Source organism: Orcinus orca, chromosome 8, assembly GCF_937001465.1.
Source record: "Orcinus orca chromosome 8, mOrcOrc1.1, whole genome shotgun sequence".
Taxonomy (NCBI): Eukaryota; Metazoa; Chordata; class Mammalia; order Artiodactyla; family Delphinidae; genus Orcinus; species Orcinus orca.
The window spans coordinates 85599939-85625165 of NC_064566.1; the positions used below are offsets into that span (position 1 = coordinate 85599939).

General features: G+C 37.4%; 1 protein-coding gene across 2 annotated transcripts in view; it reads left to right on the forward strand.

Annotated features, from left to right (window-relative positions):
* DDX10 (DEAD-box helicase 10) overlaps positions 1-25227 on the forward strand; it is a 288366-nt gene that overhangs the window by 2055 nt on the left and 261084 nt on the right. For both annotated transcript variants that reach the window (XM_033410182.2, XM_004282265.3), the window contains exons 2-9: positions 6068-6128; positions 8353-8483; positions 9546-9704; positions 10760-10880; positions 12198-12387; positions 15300-15426; positions 18309-18471; positions 23409-23493. In XM_033410182.2, coding sequence (XP_033266073.1) covers positions 6068-6128; positions 8353-8483; positions 9546-9704; positions 10760-10880; positions 12198-12387; positions 15300-15426; positions 18309-18471; positions 23409-23493 — 1037 coding nt within the window. The remainder of the gene's footprint in view (positions 1-6067; positions 6129-8352; positions 8484-9545; positions 9705-10759; positions 10881-12197; positions 12388-15299; positions 15427-18308; positions 18472-23408; positions 23494-25227) is intronic.

The window sequence follows — 25227 nt, forward strand, 5'->3', positions numbered from 1 at the left end:
TATTGCCACCATGGCAAATTACCACAAATTTGTTGTCTAAAAACAACAGGAATTTATTCTCTTACAGTTCTGGAAGCCAGAAGTCTGAAATCAGTTTCACTGGGCTGAAATCAAGGTGTCAGTGGGGACACACTCCCTCTAGAGGCTCTAGGGGAAATTCTGTTTTTTTGCTGCTTCTAGCTTCTGGTGGATGTATTCATTGGCCTGTGGCTGCATTACTCCAGTCTCTGCCTCCATGGACACACTGCCTTCTCCTGTTCTATGTCAAATCTACCTGTATCCTTTTTTTGTAAGGGTACTTTTGATCACATTTAGGGTTTACTCAAATAATTGAGGATAATCTCCCCATCTCAAGATCGTTAGTTACTGTGCAAAGTCTCTTTCGTCATGTAAGATAATATCCACAGTTCCGGAGATTAGGATATGGGCATATTTGGGGACCATTATTTAGGCTACCCCATCCTAGCCCCACCACTTAAGCAGACTGATGAGCTAGAAACCTAGGAGTAATCCTAGAGGCCTCCGTCTTACCACTCTTACATTCAGTTAGTCACAGTGGTGATTAACTCTGCTTCTTAAATTTCTCAAATGCTTCTCCATCGCCAGTGCCATGCCTTAGTTCAGGCTCCATCATCTCTTGCCTGGGTTACTACAGTAGCTATTGCTTGTAACATGGGTCAGCAGACTTTTCCTGTAAAGGACAGGACAGTAAATGGTTTTAGCTTTGCAAGTTGTAAGGGTGGAACTACTCAACTCTGCCATTGTAACACAAAAGCTTGCCATGGAAATACTTAAATGGGCATAGCAAAACTTCAGTTACTAAAACAGGTGGTGGGATTTGTCCCTTAGGCCTTACTGCCTTCTAATCTGTCTTCCATATTTGCTAGAATGTTTATTTCCAAGATGAGATCCAATTGTTTTACTCCTGATTAAAACCCTTCCTTGGCTCACAGTTATTTTCAGGAAAGTGGTCAAACACTTCAATGTGTCAGCGTGTTCTAGTCCAGTGAAAGAGTAAGTTATTTGTGGTCAGGCAGACCTGGTTTAAATCTCACTCAGTTCAGGTGTTGACTCGCCGAATTTCTTTATGTCCCTGTGTCTCAGTTTCTTTATTCAACAGAGATTATTAACCACCCAGAGTGTTGTAAGGCTAAGATGAGGTGATGTATATAAACCAAGTGGTATGTGGTAGGCACACATGAAAGAACAACCTGCACTTTTGTGAATTGGCCATGCTCCTTGATGCTTCTTGTCCTGGTACTTGATGTTTCCACTGCTTGCAGTGAGCAGTCCCATTTCCCCAACCCTAGGGACACCTACTCATCCTCCAAGATTTACCTCCAGCTTCTCTTCCTGACCTCCCCAGGTAGGGTTAGGGCTGCTGTGTGTCCGTAGCATTTTGTATATGCCTTTATTATAGCAGTCATCAGCAGGCTGTGATGACTGGCTTTAACTTCTTTGTCAACTCTACCAGTAGGTCATTGGTGATATACCTGCTTTGCTCTCCCCAAAGATGGGTCCCACAGTGCTTGTCCTTGAGAAGACCTTTAGTGTTTAGATGTTTGGTGCACACTGACCTTTTCCAGGTGGCTTTATTCTGCTTGGTAACGTGGGTCCGTTCTTTTTGGTCTCTTGTTTTAATAATAATTATTAACATTTATCAAGTTTTTATACATGTTGATTTGCCATATTCTCAAAACAAACAACCCCATGAGATAGTCCCCATTATATAAGTGAGGAAACTTTAAGACACAGCAAGGCTAAATAATTTGCACTACATTAAACAGGAAGTGAAAATGCTATTGATAGTAAGGGGAAAAGTTCTAATCCAGCGGGTATAGGTCTGATGCCAGGGCTCCAGACCACCATGCTTTACTGTGTTGCACAAATGTTTAAATCCCAATCTTTTCACTAAGTTGAAGGAACATTTTTTTTCCTGCTAAGTATTGTTCTGTTTTTTTTTTTTAAGTTTTAGAAATATTTTCTTAAGAAATAAATGCAGCATGGAATCAGTTGCCATGGCTAGCAATACTAGAATACAACCAGAGAAGATTGTATGTAAAAAGGGGCAGACCCTACCATATGGCTCTCAGATGGTAGAATTTGTGCATAGAAGTTTTATTACAGTGGACAGTACACAGGTGGTGCTCAGTAGCCTCACTGGTGAAATACTGAACAATTTGATTCAGAGACATTTTGGAACATTTTGACAGGTGGTTGTTGAGGCTTAGGTAAAAGTAGGTGGAAAAAAAATACCTGTCTGTATCTCAAGGGAGGTGGGATGGGGTTGATACATTTTGACAGATGTAATGCTAGTAAGTATGTGCAGTGCTCTGGAGTTAAAGGATGGTGTAATCGGGGAAAAAGGTTGAGTTATTATGTGCAGAGCCCTTTCTGGCCAGATGACTTAGAGAAAGGTTCTTCCTCTGGGCACGCTACCCTTCTTCCTGGTGGTTGCAGCCTCAGGCCTGGCTGGTGGAGCTGAAAGTGGGCTGGATTTCAGCACCCACACCTCAGCCTTACCAGATGCCTTTGGGTAGGACATGAACTGTACAGCAGTTTGTGGTAGCCATGAGTGGAGCCAGTTCTTGAATGATGTGTTCTCCAGGTGGAAAGGATTGGCAAGGACATTGTAGGTGGAGGGAGCAACAGGAGGAGATACAAAAAGATGTGAAAATACATGGTGTTCTTTGAGGGGGACATACTCCTTGGAGTGTGATATGTGTTCCAAAATTGGCTTCAGATGAGGTTGAAGAAGAGGATTGAAAGTAGACTGAATGGCTTTGGAGGCTGTAGTAGGTAGAATAATGACCTCCTAAAGACGTCAGCATCCTAATCCTCAGACCTGTGAATAAGTTACATGGCAAGGGGTAATTCAGGTTGCTAATCAGCTGACTTTAAAATATGTTGGTTGATCTGGATTATCCAAGTGGACTCAGTGTAATCATCCAATGGCCCTTAAGTGTGGAGGAGGGAGGCAGAAGAGTCAGTGTCAGAGCACTGTGAAGTGAGAGACTTGACTGTCCATGCTGGCTGGCTTTGAAGATGGGGGGGGGGCCATAAGCCAAGGAATGTGGGCAGCCTCTAGAAGCTGGAAAAAGCAAGGAAATGGATTCTCTCCTAAAGTTACCCAAAAGAATGCAGCCCTGCCAACTCCTTGATTTTAGTTGAGTAAGACTGGTTTTGGACTTCTGACTTCCAGAATTGTAAGTAATAAATTTATATTGGTTTAAGCCACTGTTCTTGGTAATTTGTTACAGCAACAGTAGGAAACTTATATAGAGGCTGTCTTTAAAAGCTTTATCTAGAAGCAATGGTGAGTTTCAGGGGACAATTAGAGAATATATCCAAACTGTAAAGGGTCTGGAGGCTAGACTGTTGGTATAGTCTAGATCTTGGGTCCTCTGAGAGGCAGATGCCAAGATGGGGTTAAGTGAATTGGAATTTATTGGGGGAAAGTGTCTGTAAAGGTAAAGGAGAGGGAACAGGAATAGGGAGGGAAAGGAAAGAGGACAGGAGGAGGGGGTAGGAGGCGCGTAGGCTGCAGCACTGTTTTCAGAAAGCTGACAGGATGTCCTCAAACCAAAGTTGCGCATAGAGGAATCCCCTGTCCTGCGGGAATGGGTACTGCTGCTGTGCTTGGTCATTGACTGGGTGCAGGCCAGGCAGGCATGGCTTTTTCAGTGGTGGCTCTAGAGCGGTGACAGCTGGCATTTATCAGTCAGCTCTCTTCCCGAAGTGGGAACTCTGGGTGGCTTATTTCTAAGGCCACTGTGTAGGGTGTGTGTTCTAGAGGGGCTGATGGAGAGCTGGGGATTGAAGCTTATGGAGAAATGTTGAACTATTTGTTTAGTAATGGTTTTCACTTGCTGAATGACTCAAGCTCTCCTCACCTAGGATTCATTTAGATTTTTTATTGTAATCAGCTATGCTATATAGGAACTCTGCTTTCTAATCTGATTTTGTTTTTTCCTTAATCAGAATTTGGTCTGGTGTAATTTGAAGTAGATTGCTTTTCTTCTCTTGATTGCAATAGGTGGAGCATTCTAGGAAGTTTTAAATACTTTTTCCTCCCTGCTTCGGGATGTAAAAGCATCATTCACATTTGTGAAAAAAAGACAGTTGGAAGAAGTATAAGAGAGTGGTTAAGTAATATCCACCCTGTTCTCCTTTCCTCTGCCCCCTCTAACTTTTCCACCAATGCTGGGACGTTCTTAATAAGTACCGTCACTGAAAGATCTGTTCTTTGATTTCAGAAGAATGATGATACAGATTTTTAGAGGTTTTGATTGATAGAGATGTTATGATTTTTCTAAGAGTGATTTTTTTTCTAAGAAAAGAAAAGGATGAAGGGAAGGGGAAAGAGAGTTTTATTTTTTTTGTAGGAACCATAGCCATCTTCTGCTGTGGCTTCCTAGTGTTCCTTGGACTATAATTGACAGTCTTCTAGAACATGGTTGGCAGAATTTTTCTGTGAATATTAAGATAGTGAATATTAAGTTTTGTGGGCCAGATGGTCTCTGGCACAACTACATAGACAGTATGTAAATGAACGGTTGTAGTTGTGCTCCAGTAAAACTGTATTTACAAAAACAGGGAAGAAAAGATTGGGCTTGTGGGCCATAGTCTGCTGACCCTTGTTCTAGACATCAGTGGAGTAAAAAATGTCCTTTTTGTTTCTTTGGTGACCTCTTTCTAAGCGTATGGTGTGCAGTTTTATGTTGTAATGGTTGGTAGAGTACTGGAATAGTTTGTTTCTTCCAGACTTTCCCTTTAGGAGGTTGATAGACTTTAGAAAGATATGCAGTCCTTTGTCTGAGTAGCCCACTTTGCCTGTGGGCTGTATCTATGATGGGGATTAAAGAGTGTGTTGCCCGTCTAGCTCCTGTAAGCATTCTACTTGCTGTGAAAACAGATTTTTAGCTGATAATACCACAAGTGCAGGGTGGACCGCACCTGATTTTATTGTCTGGTTTGGGAGATTACTTACCTCCTAATTTAGGTTCCTTGATAGGACAGGATATTATTTGAATAAAATTTTCTCCTTCTACTGTTCGTACACTGATTCTGCCTCCTCTCCAGTGTTATCTGGAATGAGTTGTAGGGATTAAGGCAATGTTTTAATAATTATGTTTTCATCATTTGAGGCCAGAGAATAACCCTGTCTGGACTACATTAAGAATCTATAGACTAAAATGAAATACAAGCTGTCATCCCTTTACTGCCTGGAGTGTAATTTTAATAAATGAACCTTACAAATGCAGCTTTCCCCTTTTGTGAATCATGAATAATTTGGCAGCACATTCCCAGATCTGAGTAGTTCCTACTTTCAGCATCTATGATAAAATAATTCTCCTGAGCATCCGAAATGAAATTCAGAAAATTGGGTTTATGCTAATGAAGAACATCAGTGATGAACATTTAGGTAATGTAAAGTTAAAGGGCAAAATGTTACTTTTTGTGACTTCAGATCATGACAGAGACACTTTCCCTGGTTATTGTTAAATAATACCCCTCCTCCAGTATACCCCCAAATGAGTAGTTGTCAGGTTGCGTTTGAAAGGTTTGTGCTAGCAAGATATATTTCTGCACCTAACTTCAAGTTAGTCTCCAAAGTGTGTAAAGAGAAGTTTTCTCATCGTGGTCTGTGGTTTATAGTCATTTTGCCCTTGACTTCCTAGACTGATATTCTTTGAAGGATGGGATGAAGGGAAATTTTCTTCCTAAAATTGATGTGATGATGACTTATTATATTGTTAACATTTTAGAGGTGTTCGAAGATATTGAAGGTAGGTGTGTGTGTGTGTGTGTTGAGTGAATGAAGTTTTTTTTTTAACCAGTTGAAATGGTTACAGAGTTATATTTTTGATGATAGCTTCTTCAAGGCATATTTCTTTTCAGAAGGAATGATAGTTTTTACTTAGAAGTGATGATTGAATTCAATACCGCAGTACCAAGGATGCGCTAGGCAGCACAATGTAGACAAAAATTAGTTTTGTTGTAAAATAAATGAATTATGCAGTATGTTATTTTGCCTTATCTCACATAGTCCCCTTTTACTTTTCAGATAAATGTAAATGAAATTACAAGATTTTCAGATTTCCCCTTGTCCAAAAAAACACTGAAAGGTAGGTTCATGGTGATCTTGGGACATATTGTTGGATTTCTTGATGGTTTTTTTAAATGGAAAAATGTTTAGAGAAAGTTTAACCTGAAAAAAGTCTTATTTTGTTGGACTTAATGAAATTTAAAAGGTTTTGCACAGCAAAGGAAACTATAAACAAGACGAAAAGACAACCCTCAGAATGGGAGAAAATATCTGAAAATGAATCAACGGACAAAGGATTAATCTCCAAAATATATAAACAGCTCAGGCAGCTCAATATTAAAAAAACAAACAACCCAGTCAAAATATGGGCAGAAAACCTAAATAGACATTTCTCCAAAGAAGACATACAGATGGCCAAGGGCACATGAAAAGCTGCTCAACATCACTAATTATTAGAGAAATGCAAATCAAAACTACAGTGAGGTATCACTTCACACCGGTTAGAATGGGCATCATCAGAAAATCTACAAACAACAAATGTGAGAGGGTGTGGAGAAAAGGGAACCCTCTTTCACTGTTGGTGGAATGTAAATTGATACAGCCACTATAGAGAACAGTATGGAGGTTCTCTAAGAAACTAAAAATGGAATTACCATATGACCTAGCAGTACCACTACTGGGCACATACCCAGAGAAAACCATAATTCAAAAAGACACATGCAGGGGCTTCCCTGGTGGCGCAGTGGTTGAGAGTCTGCTGCCGATGCAGGGGACATGGGTTCGTGCCCCAGTCCAGGAAGATCCCACATGCTGTGGAGCGGCTAGGCCCGTGAGCCATGGCCGCTGAGCCTGCATGTCCGGAGCCTGTGCTCCGCAACGGGAGAGGCCACAACAGTGAGAGGCCCACTTACCGCAAAAAAAAAAAAAAAAAAAAAAGACACATGCACCCCAGTGTTCACTGCAGCACTATTTACAATAGCCAGGTCATGGAAACAACCTGAATGCCCATTGACAGACGAACGGATAAAGATGTGGTTCATATATACAATGGTATATTACTCAGCCATAAAAGGGAAAGAAAGTGGGTCATTGGTAGAGACATGGATGGACCTAGAGACTGTCATACAGAGTGAAGTAAGTCAGAAAGAGAAAAACAAATATATATTAACACATAAATGTGGAACCTAGAAAAATGGTACAGACGAACCAGTTTGCAAGGCAGAAATAGAGACACAGATGTAGAGAACAAACGTATGGACACCAAGCGGGGGAAAGCGGGGGGTGGTGGTTGTGGTAGTGGTGGGATGAATTGGGAGATTGGGATTGACATATATACACTAATATGTATCACATAGATAACTAATAAGAACATGCGGGCTTCTCTGGTGGCGCAGTGGTTGAGGGTCTGCCTGCGGATGCAGGGGACACAGGTTCGTGCCCCGGTCCAGGAGGATCCCACGTGCCGTGGAGTGGCTGGGCCCGTGAACCATGGCCGCTGAGCCTGCGTGTCCGGAGCCTGTGCTCCACAATGGGAGAGGCCACAACAGTGAGAGGCCCGTGTACTGCAAAACAAAAACTAAAACAAAAAAAATCATGCTATATAAAAAAATAAAATAAAATTAAAAAAAATCTTATTTTGATATCATGAAAACCTATAACAAGAAACATTATTAATTTATTTAAGTTTTACCAATTTGTCATTCTCATTCTTTCTGGACTGGTTAAAAAACAGTAGTAAAAAACCAAGGTGCCAGGGCCTCTGAATAATTAAAATGTTTAAAATAAGCAAGAGAATAAACAAAAATGTGTCACCTTTTGTATTGATTTGCTAGTGCCACCAGAACAAAATAACACAGACTAGGTGGCTTAAACAACAGAAATTTATTTTCTCATTGTTCTGGAGGTCAGAAGTCTAAGATCAAGGTGCTGGCAGGGGTGGTTTCCTCTGAGGGCCATGATGGAAGGATATGTTCCAGGCCTCTCTCCTTGGCTTACAGATGGTTGCCCTCTGCTGCCTCTCAAAGTAGTTGTCCCTCTGTGTACTCACCCTAGTGGTTTTTGTGTCCAAATTTTCCTTTCTTATAAAGACATCAGTCAGATTGGATTTGGGCCCACCCTAACGGACTCATTTTAACTTAATCACCTCTTTAATCACCTGTGTCTGAATACAGTCACATTCTAAGTACTGGGGATTAGGGGTTCAACATATGAATTCTGCGATTGAGGGGGTGCCCAATTCAGCCCATAGTACTGTTCTACAGGGATGCTCTAAAGTGTCATTTTCTTCCTGTCCATACTGGCAGGTTTGCAAGAAGCGCAGTACCGTTTGGTAACTGAGATACAGAAGCAGACCATTGGGTTGGCATTGCGAGGTAAAGATGTCCTTGGAGCTGCCAAAACTGGATCTGGCAAGACTTTGGCTTTCCTTGTTCCAGTAAGTAGTTTTTTCATGTTGGGTCAGATCCTTTGTTATATGATTTTAAAACATTCTGTGCCTAGATAGAAATAACTACGTGAAGAGTTGTTTCATGTTGGGTTTCCCTGGCTAGAATGCAAGCTTTATCAGACTGGTGCCACATCTGTCTTGTTCTCTACTGTATCCCCCATGTCCTAGCACAGCACCTTGCACAGGATGGGCACTCAATAACTTAATGAATGAATGAATTATCGTGTGCCGACAAGCCTGAATTCCTGAAGGATGTGGGGGTGGCAGGTTCCAGGGTGGCAGGTCAGAATGGTTCTTCTCTGCAATGAGCCCGGTGGCATGGCAGGGAAGGCTGTTTCTGTACTCACCCTTGCAAACCTGCCAATCGCATTTATACTTGCCACCTGTTTAGGATAAAGCTAAAATTGCTCACTTTAAGGAAATTGGGTCATTCATTGAGAATTTTCCAGGACATTGATATCTATCTTTTATAGCAGTAGAACAATAGAGCCTCTTAGGAATTCACTTATATCTGTTATGCAGTTGGTCTCGTAATTTTTAATTCCTGCTAAATAATCAGCTCAGAAAAATCACATTTGATTTTTTGTTCCAAGTGTTAAAAAAACATTTTTCTCTTAAATTCTATTTTTTATAACAACATCTTTCTACAACTAGAAAATTCAGTCACTGTATAACTACGGCAGTTACACAGAGTTTATTTTAATGTGGTTTCTGTTCAGAAAATTGTGACAAATATTTTTCTGAAATCTGTTTTAATGGACTGTGGGCTATACAGACCTTTCACTGATTGTCATCTCCTCATGGCATGTCTCTGGTAGCATCTGCACTGCCATGGGGCTTCTTTTCCTCTATGATTGGGGGAGGATGCTTCTGGTGCATAGAAGAAAAAGAAAAAACAAAGCAAACAGTTTCTTCTTTCTGATTAAGACTCATGACAGGTATACTTTCTGCTTGGAAGGTGCCTTTGATTTGGGGGGGCAAGGTTAACTCAGGAGTCAAAAAGTTGCCTCTCTAAAGGACTTATTGAACGTGAATTTGTTCTTTTTTGAGGTGCTGGAAGGCTTGTATCGTCTGCAGTGGACCTCAGCAGATGGGCTGGGGGCTCTGATTATATCACCTACAAGAGAACTGGCCTATCAGACCTTTGAGGTTCTCCGAAAAGTAGGGAAGAATCATGACTTTTCAGCTGGCCTCATCATTGGCGGAAAGGTTTGTCTTTTTGTCCTTGTCCTTCTTTCTTTCCTTCTATAACTTATTTATGTTGGAGCACTGTGGCAGTTGACCGGGAAGAGGTAGAGATATCATCTAAACAGAGGCTGGCCCCTTAGACAGGAGGTGGCAGCATCCTGGTGTGGTCACTATCATCCAGAATATGTTTGTCAGTTTTGCAGGTCCAGAAAGTCTGCTTTGTCAGGGTATCTGGATTGATCAGCTTCTCTGAGACTAATTAATTCTAATTAGCCTGTAAATCTATTTGTTAATATTCATTGGAAAAGGTACATTTCAGTATGTAGACTAGTTCCTTTCAATAAAGTATCTAGGAGGTTGAATAATTCAGAACATTGCTGGGTCAGCAGCAGAAGAAAGGAAGGTAGAACGTAGTTTTGAGGAGTGTTTATTTTAGGTTATAGTAAAGCCTGCTGCTCCACTTCTCTTTCTTCTGGTTTACCTGGACTACTTGTCTTGGCTAGAGTCTCTTCTAGATTGTGAGGAATTCTTGAATTTATATGCAAATATGCACAAAAAAGGAAGAGTATCACAAGCCCTCACATACTCATGTACCTATCACCCAGCTCTAACAACTAACATTCTGTGGCTCTTGTTTCGAGGAGAGATATTCTAGAATGTGGAGAAGTCAGCTCTTGTTTTCAGTCCATGAAGTGCAGTGAGTGGTGTCAGAGAGCCTGTTCAGTGCCCCTGGGTTCTGACTTAAAAGAATGGGTATAATTCTAGTTTTTAAGTGGGTTCTGGCAGACACAGGAGGAAATAAAGACTTGGAGCAGTCATGTATTTTTCTTGGCTTCAAAATCCCAGATATGATTAAGAATCTAGAGGAGCTCTGAAATCCTTAGGTCTTCACTAAGGACTTTTTTTTTAGCCCAGAAATTTGGATGTGCTATAAAAATAGAAGGGAGAAATTACATTTACTTCTAGAGTATTTACATTGCTATGATGAAATGCCACATGCAGATGGCTTGTATAGTTTTGCTACACAGGCTGCTCAGTGATGGGTCTGTGTAATCAAAAGAAACAACTGTTTTCAGGATCTGAAACACGAAGCTGAGAGGATCAATAACATAAATATACTTGTTTGCACACCGGGTCGGCTTCTTCAACACATGGATGAAACGATATGTTTTCATGCTACCAATCTCCAGATGTTAGGTGAGTCTAATATATCTCTAATGAAAAAAATCTCAGGCTTAGCAGTGAGCGCTCATAAATTTTAATGATAGAAATATTTTATTGAATAAATATTGTGACTAAAAATCTGAGAAATAACTTGAAGCAATTTTTTGGCATATGGTTCTAAATCCAGAGAGTACAACTCAGATTTTTTTTTTTAATATCTTTATTGGAGTATAATTGCTTTATAATGTTGTGTTAGTTTCTGCTGTATAACAAAGTGAATCAGCTACATGTATACATATATCCCCATATCCCCTGTCTCTTGAGCCTCCCTCCCACCCTCCCTATCCCACCCCTCTAGGTCGTCACAAAGCATCAAGCTGATCTCCCTGTGCTATGCAGCAGTTTCCCACTAGGCATCCATTTTACATTTGGTAGTGTATATATTTTTAATGCTACTCTCTCACTTTGTCCCAGTTTCCCCTTCCCCTGCCCTGTGTTCTCAAGTTCGTTTTCTACATTTCCACCTTTATTCTTGCCCTGCCACTAGGTTCATCAGTACTGTTTTTTAAGATTCCGTATGTGTGTGTTAGCATACGGTATTTGTTTTTCTTTTTCTGACTTACTTCACTCTGACAGACTCTAAGTCCATCTACCTCATTACAAATAACTCAATTTCATTCCTTTTTATGGATGAGTAATATTCCATTGTATATATGTGCCACATCTTTATCCATTCATTTGTTGATGGGCATTTAGGTTGCTTCCATGTCCTGGCTATTGTCAGTAGTGCTGCAGTGAACATTGTGGTACGTGTAACTTTTTTTTTTTTAACATCTTTATTGGAGTATAATTGCTTTAAAATGGTGTGTTAGTTTCTGCTTCATGTAACTTTTTGAATTACTGTTTTCACTGAGACCATTTTTAAATCAAAATAGAAAGAGATAAGCCCTCTTTTCTGTATGAAATTAGACACCTCAGTATTTGACACTGCTAAGAGTTATCTTTTAAGGTACATCTACTTATGATGTTACCTAATGTGTATTTTTTAAAATCAACTTCGGAATAATTCTAGATTTATAGAAAAGTTGCAGTGATAGTTCAGAACGTTCCTCTATATCCTTCCGTCCCTCATTTTCCCCCAGTGTAACATCTTATATAACTTTGGTACCTTTGCCAAAACTAAGTGATTAACATTGGCATATGTATTTAATATACAGACTTTTTTTCGATTTTACCAGTTTTTCCACGAATTTCCTTTTTCTGTTCTAGAATCCAGTGCAGAATACCATATTGCATTTAGCCTAACGTGTATCTTAAATATTGTTGTTCAACTTGCATCTCTCTTTTTAGTTCTTGATGAAGCAGATAGAATCTTGGATATGGGCTTTGCTGATACCATGAATGCTATTATTGAAAACCTTCCCAAGAAACGTCAGACTTTGCTTTTCTCAGCTACACAAACCAAATCTGTAAAGGACCTTGCACGCTTGAGTTTGAAAAACCCTGAGTATGTTTGGGTTCATGAAAAAGCAAAATACAGGTATGTACTATTTGAAACCATATTTGATTCAATCACAATCAGTGTTCTCTCTTTTTAGATTAAGAATTTGACATTTCAAATTAATACTACTTTTCTAGGAAAGAAAGCATTATTTTATATTGTTGATTAAATATGCAAAGCATAGAAAGTATATTGGTAAAAATTATTTAAATTCTCTATGCACCTTTAAATGTGTGACTACTCTAATGCAATATTTTCCAAAATGTGTGACTACTCTAATGCAATATTTTCCAAAATGAACAAATTCCCCCATAAAATAGGGGTGAGGTGGGGAAATGCATACCTAGATAGATAGATAGCAAATGTTGAGTTAAGGTAAAGCAGTGTTCTTCAAGACTTCTCAGAACCTTTAATATTTTCTTGGACATTGTGATTCTTCAAAGCAGTGGGAGATGAATAAAGCTTTCTGCATTTACTGAAATTATTTTGGTACAGAATCATTCTTTTTAGCTGTATTATGCGGGACTAATGTGCTATGGAACACATTTTATCAACTGCATTAATATTTAGCAAAATACCTTTCTGTTTAAAACATTGCAGCAATGTTTTGTGTTGGTCTCACTAAAACTGGAAAGTAAGGTGTGTGTGTCTATGTGACAGTAAAAGGTGTGTGCGTGCGTGTGTGTGTGTGTGAGAGGGAGAGAGAGAGAGAGAGAGAGAGGTGTAAATGGGTTGGGGGAAATATGTTTTTAAAGTGTATTTTGATATTATGACTGCTGGAAGTGTATATATGTTTAGTATGAATCATACGCACATACATGTAGACTGTGGACATACTTGACTTCCAGAAATGTTTTCCAGTGAATTTAAATTGAATCTGTATTGAAGATCTCAATATGGACTCACCTCTACCATCATCTCTATCTTAACTTTCATTTCTTGCTGTGAAATGTTAGTCTAAAAAGAAATATATTGGGAAAACAAATTGGGTTTCTTGGAAAGTCTTTAAATACAGGGGATATGGGCATTGAGGCCCACCTTGACCTTGTTCAACCAATAGATGTCTAGGATTAAAAAAAGCCTGAGAAGAGGCTAGATTCTATGCTTCCAGGTGATCCTAGTGGATAAACTTTGGAGAATCTGAGTTCTGGTAGCTTTGGTTATCAAGAACTCCTTAGGAATGGGATAGCAAGAGATATTTGAGGTACAGTTTCCTCCTTGGCTTACCATTGAGTAGACACTAGTTTTTGTTTGTAAGTTTGTGTCGAGACAGCTCTTGAAATTCTTGGTACAATTAATTTGATAATCTAAAGACTGTCTAGGTCTTTTGGTTTTATTCATTGTTCTCTTTGCTCTTTCCTTTCTGCCTGTTTTTATCTTTACCTGACACTAATTTTTCAATCATTAGGTGGTCTCTAAAGTGTAAATTAATTGTACATATTATCCCTGTTCCCAGTTTCTGTAGATAATAGTTGGTCATTATCTGTAGATCACGGAGTTAGAAAAAAATGAATGCAAAAACTGTTTATTTCATAAATGATTCTAGAAAGCAGTTCCATCATTTGTAAAAAAATGTGAATATCAGAAAACATATTGAAAGACAGGTATTTAGCAACATAATTTACAAAACTGGAGGTTATATGATAATGACTGCAGTACTCTGTAATTTCACATTCACCAGAAGCACTATAAAAAGCAGATGCTATTGTGAATTTTATTTAATATCATTATTGAATTTTCCCCTTTAGCAACTTAACGGTTTGGTTAATATATCCTGAGAGATTATGGTCAAGAATATTTTAAGGCATAAAAGAATATTTACTCTCAAATTACAAAGGACCAGAAAAATCAGGATTGAATCTTTCTGAGTTGTATATCAGAGTATACATAGAAGAAGTACACCAGTGTGTTTCCTTTATATTTCTATATGTTGCTCTTTTTTTTCCTCTTTATACAAACAGATACACCCACAGGGTTGCCTGTGTGTGCATGAATGTATATATACCTTCACTCTGATAAATGATACCAAATTTTATGTACTATTCTTCTTTGCTTCTTTCACTTAACAGTATGCCCTAGAGATCATACCATAGCACTATATATATTCCTCATTCCTTTTTTTGCAGTTGCATGATACATTATTGTGTACAATAGTTCATTACACAAGTTTTCTACTACATATGGGTTGATTTCCATCTTTTTTTTTTTTTTCTTTGTAAATAATACTGTATCTTTTTGTGTTTTTACCAGATTATTTTTTGGAACAGAATCCTTAAAGTAGTTTTATTAGTTCAAAGAGTAAATGCATGTATGTTTCTCTCCAACATTTTTATTATGAGAAATTTCAAACATGCAGCATAATTGAAAGAATTTTGCAGTGAAAACCCTATACGCATCCCTCTGTACATCAACCCATCTTATTTTTGATGCATTTCAAAGTAATTTTCAGATATCTGTACACTTCCCCTAAATATTTCAGTACACATATCACTAACTAGAGTTCAGTATTTGTATAGAGATTTTCTTTTTTGATGTAAGATTTACATACAGTGCGAACAAACGAACAAATTAAAAGTACATTTACTGAGTTTTGATAAATGTGTATGTCTCTGTAACCCAAGGCCCTGCTAAGAAGTAGAACAGTACCATCTGCCCAGCAAGTTCCATCATGCCCTTAAGTTGATCCTTGACCCTACTCTTGCAGAGGTGACCCCTGTTTGCATGTATATTTTTGATACATAATCTATAAGGGATTTTGTATGTATTTTGGTCATGTGTTGTATTCATTTCCTAAGGGACAGTAGAGAGGTTGTTTTTGGGGGTATGTATGTATGTGTGTGTCTGAAAAATTTGCTTGAGAGGCATGCCACTGTTAACATTTGTTTTTTGGTCTGGGTTTCAAAATTACCAACACGGCATATTTTTAACATTTTCCCTCTTATTTCCATAAGCACCCCTGCCACTTTGGAACAGAACTACATAGTCTGTGAGCTGCAGCAAAAAATAAGTGTGCTGTATTCCTTTTTGAGAAGCCACCTGAAGAAGAAAAGTATTGTATTTTTCTCCAGTTGTAAAGAGGTACCTAGTGTTTATTTTTCTTAAGTTATTCGTGTTGAATTGTCCCTTTTAAAATATCAAATTTCTGTTTGAAAATGCTATTTATCTATTTTAATAAATACAGTGCTAAATGTGGAGGGATTTGTAGATAATGAAAATCTTGGCATCTTCATTTTTAAAGGAACCCATGGATGAGACTGTAAGCTCAATAAGGAAGGGCAGAAACTGTCCGTTTTTACTTCAGTATTGTTAGCACCTAGCACAATACTTAGAACATAGTAGTCCTCAATAAATATTGGTAGAACCAACAATTGAATGGCTAGACTAACTAGAGGTCTTTATAACCTCATGTCTACCTTACCCTCCGTGAATACCGAACTGAATATGCCATTTATTTCCATGCCTCCGTATCTTTGTTCATGCTGATCTCCCTTCATCCCTCCATCCTAATTCTGGAGGAATATTTAATATCCTTTAAGATTAAGCTCAAATGTTGTATCTGAAAGTCCTTTTCTGACACTCCCCAACCCCCTTGTGACAATGAACTGCACCTTCCTCTATCATTCTGTAGTGTTTTGTTTATATCTTTATTTAGTTTATCAGCATTTCTTAAACACTAGTCATATGCTTATAAGTAACGGATTTAGTGATGTATAAGAAAACGTGGTCTTTTCCCTTAAAGAGAAGAAACTGTGGTTGATTTTGTGTGTCACTTTTCTTCTACTGTATTTCAGATTTCCTGATGACATATAGTTGTTGGTATATAGTAGGTTGATTCTAGATTTATAGCTTTTGCAATAGCTTAGCATGACAAATATGCAGTGAGTTTTCCTCCAGCTTATGGGGAAGATAAGTAGTGGTCTGTTTTTGGGGGAAAGCACAGAACCTCATTATTTATCCATGTAAAGAATGACTTCAGATTTTTTAGGACTTCTTTTAGATTTTTAGAATTTTATATCTTCTAAAGAAAGATGTTTTTCGTATCTGTGTACAAGGAAATAATTTTAAGAGTTAATGTTTATAAAGTTTTTACTCTGTAATACTCTGCTTTTCCTCTTCACAGTGGGCAGAGTATACTCTGCCCTTTCTCGAGCTATACTCTTTCTATACCTCTTTAATTCCATGGCTTTAAATGCCATCTGTATTCTAACAACTGCCAAATCTACATCCTAAGCCCTGACTTCTTTTCTGAGCCCCAAACTTGTTTATCCACTTGACTACTAGATATTTCCAGTTGGGTGTCTAAAGGGCATCTTAAATTTAACATAGGAAAAGCAGTTTTAAGATTTCCTATCCCTAAGTTCTGCTCCCTCTAACTCTTCCCCATCTCATTAAATGACGAAATCCTTAATTCTTGCTTGTCTTCAACTCATATTCAATCTGTTGACAGTTCTCATTAGTTTTACCACTTCTCACCACCCATCATGTTACAGTGCAGTTTAAACCGTGCTTAACTTTCTCTTAGCCTCTTGGTTGATCTTCCATTTTAATAGTTCTTCAATTTCCATATACGCTTTTCTGAGATTGGGTTGCCTGAGAGTACATCTGTGGTATGGTCTGTGGGCTCTCCTTTCTCATCTCCGCTTTCATGTTAGCCCTTTTAAAAACTTTACAAAGGAAAGGCAGGAGTGCCTCTATCCCTAGTCTTACTGGTGCATTGTCTCAGGATCAGAGAACCTTCCTAGCACTAGAATATTGTTTGAGAAAGTGAATAACTTTAATTTTGGAGTAACAAGTCATTTTGCAATTTAGGTGGTTTCCCATTCTTTACTTTCAACAAAATGCGAAGGAAGACTTAATGGAGTTATTAGCTGATAAAATTATTTGTAATTTATCATCATGTTTCTGACATATTTTATAGGAGTTCAAAAAGTTAAGGTCCCTTCCAGTCCATTTTCTATATTTTCATGAAGAGATTTTCTTAACACCTGTGTTAGAGAAATAGGAATAAAATGATGCTGTACTCTGCCTCAGTATAGCAACCAGTGGTATTCATTTATAAGTAAGTAAACTAAAGAAAAATAAAACTAAAGCAACAGCTCTATCTTGTCTCATGTATTAAGAGAGATATTTATAATAGAATTTTATTTTTTATGTTTAACAGTTTTTTAAATCAAATTTTAACATTTTTTTGTTTCGGCCAGTTCTGTACTAATAATTATAATAGTACCTGAGTCTGAGAACTTTTAATGCAGCTTTACGGCTGCAGGAAATTAAAGTTAAAACTTACATATACATAGTTTTGTTGTAGAAAATCACAAATTGTGATAAAGTGATCAATAAGAGACTTTCGAGCATAAAACAAGATAAAATTCTGTGAGGTCAGGAAATAGAAATATGAATTCAAGGAAGAAAAGAAATGATGTAAAATTTTTCTGTTAAGGAAGAGGTTCCTCACATTTTGTTAGTAATCTTCCTTTTTTAAAGACTTTGTTTTAGAGCAGTCTTAGGTTCGCAGCAAAATTGAGGGGTCCTGCCCCACACATGCGTAGCCTTCCCCATTATTTTTAAATAACTGGTGGTGGATATCATGTTGCTGTGCTATTTAGAATCAATTGGATACATTTATAAGAGGTAAGTCTTTATTTTAAAATATATTTAAATATACCAGAAATTATATTCTTTGCAACCACTTAAATTTGGAAAAATGTCAGATACTAACTTAAAAGTGTAAGGAGGGCATATTTTTTTCAAAATTCTTTTAGGAAATAATGTGAGCAAAAATGTTCAAAGACCACAGCTTTGTTTGAAGACCACAGCTCTAGACTACATTTCCCTTTCTGTGCTCTGTACTTTAATTGATGAACCTGTGCTCTGTAATGCATTTTTTTTTTCATCTTGCAAGCTTACTTCCTGCTGCTACCCAGAAGTACTACCAAAATCATTTTTCTGTAAATGCCTAGGTTCAGTATCTGTACCGAGTATTCTGCCGGCTACGTCCTGGCATTTCTATCCTTGCCCTGCATGGTCGACAGCAGCAGATGAGAAGAATGGAAGTCTATGATGAATTTGTTGGCAAGAGAGCTGCAGTACTCTTTGCTACTGATCTTGCAGCCAGGGGGCTGGGTAAGAAAACTTCTTTTGAGAAAATGTTCTGTGATCATGGGCTTATAAATGGGTGTATTCCAGTAATTCAAATAGTTTGACTCAAATAATTGGGCTTTCTTATTTTATAAAAGAAAATTAAGTAAATTGATAACTGGGATGACTAACACTAAGGATATGTCAGTGAAACTTTTTGTAATGTCTTCATCTTTTGTGCTCTTATTGTTTCATGATAATAATTACATCATAGAATCCGAGGAGTCTACAGGATCAAAGGAGAATTAAAAATTTAAAGATGTGAAAAAAAATTGTTTCTTTGAAAATTGGAAACTTTGACAAATACTATAATTTACTTAACAAGAAAAATCAATGAAGTACATCTTTTCTCCAACCATTCTAATTTTTATTTTAAAATCATTACATTTAATGTGTTTAAACTTTCAAAAAGCCATTATAATATCATACAACTGATGGCTTTGTGGGGATGGGATGGGGTATGGAAGTAATTACAGAGGATAACTAGTTTAGAGGCAAGAACAAAAGATAAGGATAAATAAGTGGTAATTTGAATTCTTCAAACACCTAATTTTATTACATTAATTATTATGGTAAATTTTAAACATACACAGAGATTGAGTCTAAAGTACCCTCATATACATATTACCCAGTTTGAGCAGTTATCTTTCTCATGACCACCCACTTAGCTCCCCCGTCTTCCATCCCTCTGGGAGTATTTTAAAGCGTATCTCAGTCATCATAAAGTTCATTCCCATGTGACTGGCAGCAGTAGTTAAGTATGCATATTTTTAAAGCTCTCTAGGTTATTTTCTCAGCTCCACAGTAACTCATTCCAACTACCCTCCCCCACCCCCTGCTCCTCATCACTGTTTTGAATGTACTGTTTTGAAACATTTTAGTTATGTTTTTATCTACTTATATTACACTCTGATACCACCCTTCCCCTCCCGATTTTTGAACCTAAAATAGTTTAGGTCAAAATAAGCAATTAATTATATTGCATATATAACATGTATTCTGTATATTGATATATCACAATGAACAGATATTACTGTTTTGTCATATTTTCCTTGCAGTTTGTTAAAGAAACCAAATATTTAGTAGATGTAGTTGGAATCCTTTTTGTACCCTTTCCCAGTCTCACTATTTTCCCTCTCCTCCTTTCCATAGACATGTTTACTGTCATATAGTGGGTAGGTAACCTTTTAATTGAAGGCTCTTCACTTCTTGTCTGTGATAGAATTCAGGGTGTCTGTGAACTTAGATGGGGAAAAAATTACACATATTCACTAACCTTTAACTGAGATTTAGCATTTCCTTCAATTATAAATGTAAGCAGCGAACTGTTGTGGTAGTACTTGTAACTTTGTCATCAATTGAAAATCACAGATATTTTCATTTTACATTACAGTTTCTGTAGATATCTTGGAATATTATTTACACTTAGTACTATTTTGATATTATGGTAGTTATTAGATATACAGCTAGGTTGTGTTATTTAATATGTTAGTAAATAAGCATATACATTGCTATATAAAAAAGTCAATAAAAATGTTTATTTCATTATAATTGCTTTCTCTTATAATCCTATATGTTTTACTTTATGCATTTAAAAAATATTCTGAAAAGGGGTTCATAGATTTTAACTGTGGCACAAAAAATGTCAAGAATCTCTCTTCTAGTTTATTTTAAAAAGATTATATGAATGTATTCATGAGCAATATATAGTATTATCTTATGTGTTTATGAAGTGTATAAAATAATATTATACATACCAGTCTATGACTTGCTTTCCAAGGCTTTCCATGTCAGTGTATAAAGTTCCAGTGTATTTATGTAGTGTATCTCATAGTATGTCCAGGAATTTCTTTAGAGTACACCAGTATCTTTTTTAAACTTTAGTCTTAATTTTTCTCAGTTTTATTTCTTAATGAATAATATGCGATATGGGTAAAAATGAGTTATGAGACATAGCAAGCCGTACTCTACCCCTCCTCACTCTCCAGAAGCCATTATTTCTCTTGGTATTTAGCTTCATATTTCTAAGTACATTTCTTATATCAAGTTAATGATTGAGTTAAAATTAGTTTTGTGTTTCCTGTTCTAACTTTCCTCAGATGTTCCAGCAGATGTCACATTCCTAGTTTCCTAATAGTTCAAACACAGTCTGTTTCTTTTTCCCTTGGGATCTCCTTGTTGCAGCCTTTTAAAAGTCTTCAGCTCTTATCTGGACTGGTTGCTCCATAAGCCTGATGCATGTTTGTCATCATGAGACTTTTCATTTGGGTCTTCATTGCTGTACATGGTCTTTCTGTAGTTGTGGCAAATGGGGGCTACTTTTCGTTGCAGTGCACGAACTTCTCACTGTGGTGGCATCTGCAGAGCACAGGCTCTAGGCGCACAGGCTTCAGTAGTTGTGGCTCGCGGGCTTAGTTGCTCCGCAGCATGTGGGATCTTCTCAGACCAGGGATTGAACCCTTGTCCCCTGCATTTGCAGGCGGATTCTTAACCTCTGCGCCACCAGGGAAGTCCCCTTCCTCTTTCTTGATTTATTATTATTATTGTTTTTTAAACTAAAGCTCATTCTTTAATAGCTTCCGAAGTAAGAGTGCATGGGAGGTACATTTTTTGAATTGTTGCATATCTGATAATGTCCTATTCTTGAATGATAGTTGTATTGAGAATAGAAATCTAGGTTGAAATAATTTTCTCTTAGAATTTTGCAGATAGTGCTCCATTGTCTTACGGTAGTCAGTATTATGTTGAAAAGACCTTTGCCTTTCTGATTCTGTTTTTTGTAGCCCCCTTTTCTTTTTCTGGCTGTTCTTAGTGTTTTCTGTTTATCTATGGAGTCCTGAAATTTTATGATAATGTGCCTTAGTGTGAGGTCCCATTTGTTGTATAGGCGCATTCAGTATATTTTTTCAATCTAGACCAGCAGTGTTCAATAGAATTTTCTTTGATCACTGAAATGTTCTGTGTCTGCACTGTCTAATACTATAGCTGCTAGCTACATGTGACAGTTGACCACTTAAAATGTGTCCAGTGCAATGAGGAAAGATTGAGTTATTAATTCTATTAAATTTTAAACTTGAATACCTTCTGTATTGAGCAGCACACAATAGGGACTCATGTCTTTCAGTTGCAGGAAATATACTTCTGAATTGCTTCTTTGGTGATTTGATTAAATAAATATTCAATATTTGTTTTGAGTATGTAATTACTGCTTACTAATGGGAAATTTGTGTACTTAGCTTGTTTCCTTTCTCATACCTTTTTTATAACATTTTCCCATTCCCCCCTTATTTTCTCTTTCTGGAAGAGTATTTGACCTCTTTGATCAATCCTCTAGTTTTCCTGTTTCTTCTGTTACCATTTCATTGTCTTTTTCTTGTTATTTCTGGGGGATTTCTTGATTTTATATTTCAACTTTTCTGATTAAAATTTTAATGAAGTTCCAAGAGTTCCTTTTTTATAGCCTCTTACTCTTATTTGATGGATGCAGTGTTTTAGCTCTCTGACGATATTAGGTTAAAGTTCTCTTCACATTGTTTCTGTTTCTGTTGAGTTTCATTTTTACTCTTTTATCTGTCTTTTCATTTTTGAGACTTTTCTCGATTGTCTGCAATTGACAGTCTTTTATTATATGTAACAGTGAGGCATCAAGAAGCTTATTTGAAGTGATTTGTATGTGGATGAGGCTTGTTGACTAACGGCCTTCATTGCGAGGGGATTTAGATGGAGTTGGTCATCTTGTGGAGGACCAGGATGTCAAAGTGTATTCTTTTTGAACATTCAGTCTCTCCAGATAAGAATACTTCAACCTCTTGAGCAGAAGGATTAAGCTTGCTGCTGGCTCTCTAGAAGCCTAGCAAGGAAGTAGACATAGAGGGCTCCCAGTCAGCATTCAGACTTACACTCAGTACCCCTGTTTTCACTCTGGCTCTGGTGCCTCTTTTTTCCACTCTCTCTGGTGTCTTGGCTTGAAGCCTTTCTCGAGAATAAGACTTTCGCTTTTCTTCAGGAGACCCAGTGTATAGGATCCTGGAGGGAACCTGAGGATCTGAGTGCTACTTTCAACCTATCTTCCTTTTTACAACCCTGAAATATATCCTTGCCTTCTGAGGTACCTGGTTACTTCAAGTCCCAAGGGAGAGAATTGTTCTAAATATCTTTTTTCTGTTTTTCTTGGGTTATGCCCATTTAAATAGATTCAACCCTTTTGAATAGCTTGTATAACTTGGTTGTAGTTTTTATGCTCATAGGTATCCATAGGTATCATTATCTTCCCAAATATTTCTTTTTCTTTTTCTTTCTCTTTTTCTTTTTCCTTCCTTCCCTCCCTCCCTTAGCTTTTTTCTCTGTGATAGACATTGATCTGAAATCCTTATGGCAAAATCTGTAAATGACTAAAGGTAATTCTCTTAATTACCTGGTTGTTGAGACCAGGATCTCTGAGAATGAATGGAAACTTTTGCAGCCAGAAATAAATATGAAGTAATTATTGCTAGGAAATGGGGAGAGGGATTTAAAAAGACATCATTAATTTGAATGGAGATGGAAATAGCAGGAAAAGTAAATTTTCATTAAAATTTATCAACCAGTTTCATAGTTCACTGGGAGCTCATGAGAAGTGGTTCTTTTAGGTTATTAACTATCAGGGTATTTTGTTATTTGTGTGACACAAAGCAGTCTGTCTCCTTTGTCAGATACAAAATAATCTTCACATTCAAACACTGTCATTAATTTTAGTTCAGTTTGTCAAAGAAGAGAAGTGTTTATTATCTCTCGGTTCATGCAGTTAATTTTAATAGTGTCCACAGATGATATCTATCAGTTTGATGTGATGGAAAGCCCTGGCAAGCAATATTATAAAATAAAAATAGTGCAGCAGGAAGATCTTGGAACTGTGTTTTCAACTTGATATTCCTTCTGTACAGATTTCCCAGCTGTGAATTGGGTTCTTCAGTTTGATTGTCCAGAGGATGCCAACACATATATTCACAGAGCAGGTAGAACTGCCAGGTAGGTGTGCCAGCCTATATCTTTGCTTTTGGTTTTATCTAAGCAAAAAAGCGTGCTTTCTGAACTGTGTACAAACAAAGAATGGAGGAATTCAGGTAAGTGACTGCTGGTTTGACATTTTTGTGACATTGGTTGCTAGCAAGTGGACAGCTCTTGCTAAGTCATTGTGGCCGAGACTTGATGATGAGGGCTGAGAAAAATCCATGAAAATCTTCTTTTAGTGTTTTTGTTCTAACTTTCTTCCCTTACTAAGCTTTTCATTAGAACTGCTCACTGAACATCATCTCTTTGATGAGGTATAAGACTGTTTATTCAATCTCTGTTTTCAGATGACAAAACTTGAGTGTTCTGAGCAGTTAAACATTTTGTGTGAAAATCCATAGAGCCAGGATTTGAACCAAGGCAGTCTGACTCCTGTAGTCTAGATCTGTGCTCTTACCTTCTCTGGTATAGGTTCTAATAAGAGACAAGGTGGTTTTGAGTCATAGATTTCTCTTTTCCTTTTTTCTAGTGTGGGAATTAGAGGCATTGCTGGAGGCTACTCCCAAATACTCCCTTTTCACCTCCCCCTACCCCCAGTAAAAGTATCCTGTGTTTGCTCAGGAATGTGGGGGAGCTATTTGGAAAAGAATATAGCAAAGTCAGTCATTTGGGAGGAAAGGGCATAGAAAGGTATATGAATGAATGAAAAGGGTAACGTGCTATATCATTGCCATTGAGGTTGCAGTGAAGTTGGGAGATGTGTGCTGCAGGTAGAATTATAAATGTTAGCATCTTTATGGGTAATATTTGGTAGTACTTATCAAAAGCCTTAGAGTTCTTCCTTTTGCTTCAGTAATTCCACGTCCAGAAATTGATCTTAATAAAGTTTCTATAAAGGTGTTCATCTTACTGACATTTGTAATGGTAAGAATTGGAAATAACCAATTAAGTGTTAGACCCAAAATCACTAAGTATATGGCAGAAACAGAACTAGAATTCAGATCTTTTGACCCCGGATTTCAATCTTTTTCACTAAGTAACCATTCATGAAAGACCAACCACGTGTGAGGTACTGGATTAGGCCTGGTGTGAGCTTGTGCATGAAAATAAGATATAGTGTCCATTCCATTAAGGATGTTTTAGTACCTCGAAAACAGTCTATAGTAGAGGCATATACAGTATTAGAGGTATTGACAGAAGTTTTATGGAGCTCCTGTGGAAGTAGAGAAGAAAACTTCACAGAGGAGAAACAGTTGGGTTCAGTTTTGATTGGCAGATACAAGTTCTTGGGAGGCAACTTGATACAAGATATTTCTTCCTCTGTTAACTATGTGCTATATAATATATCTTTCTGTATTTTAACTCAGACTCAAATCCCAACTACTCTTGATAATTTTTTTTGAGGGAGGGACTACTAGAAAATACAAGAGTTCTATGTGTCCATATCGTAAAATGTGATCCTTTTCATAAGCATCTCCAAACACTGAGCCCCTAGTCAGTTGTAAAACATTGTTCCCTAAAGTTAAGGAATGGTCTGTGTGCCATGCAGTATTGCAGCCACTTGCAACATGTGGCTATTTAAATTTCAATTAAGTAAAATTAAATTAAAATAAAAATACAGTTTCTCAGTCACACTAGTCACATTTAAACTGCTAATACCACATCTTGAACAGAGCAGGTATAGAACATTTCCATCATTGTGAAAAGTTCTTTTGAATACTACTGGTATATGTTTAAAATACATTTTACTTA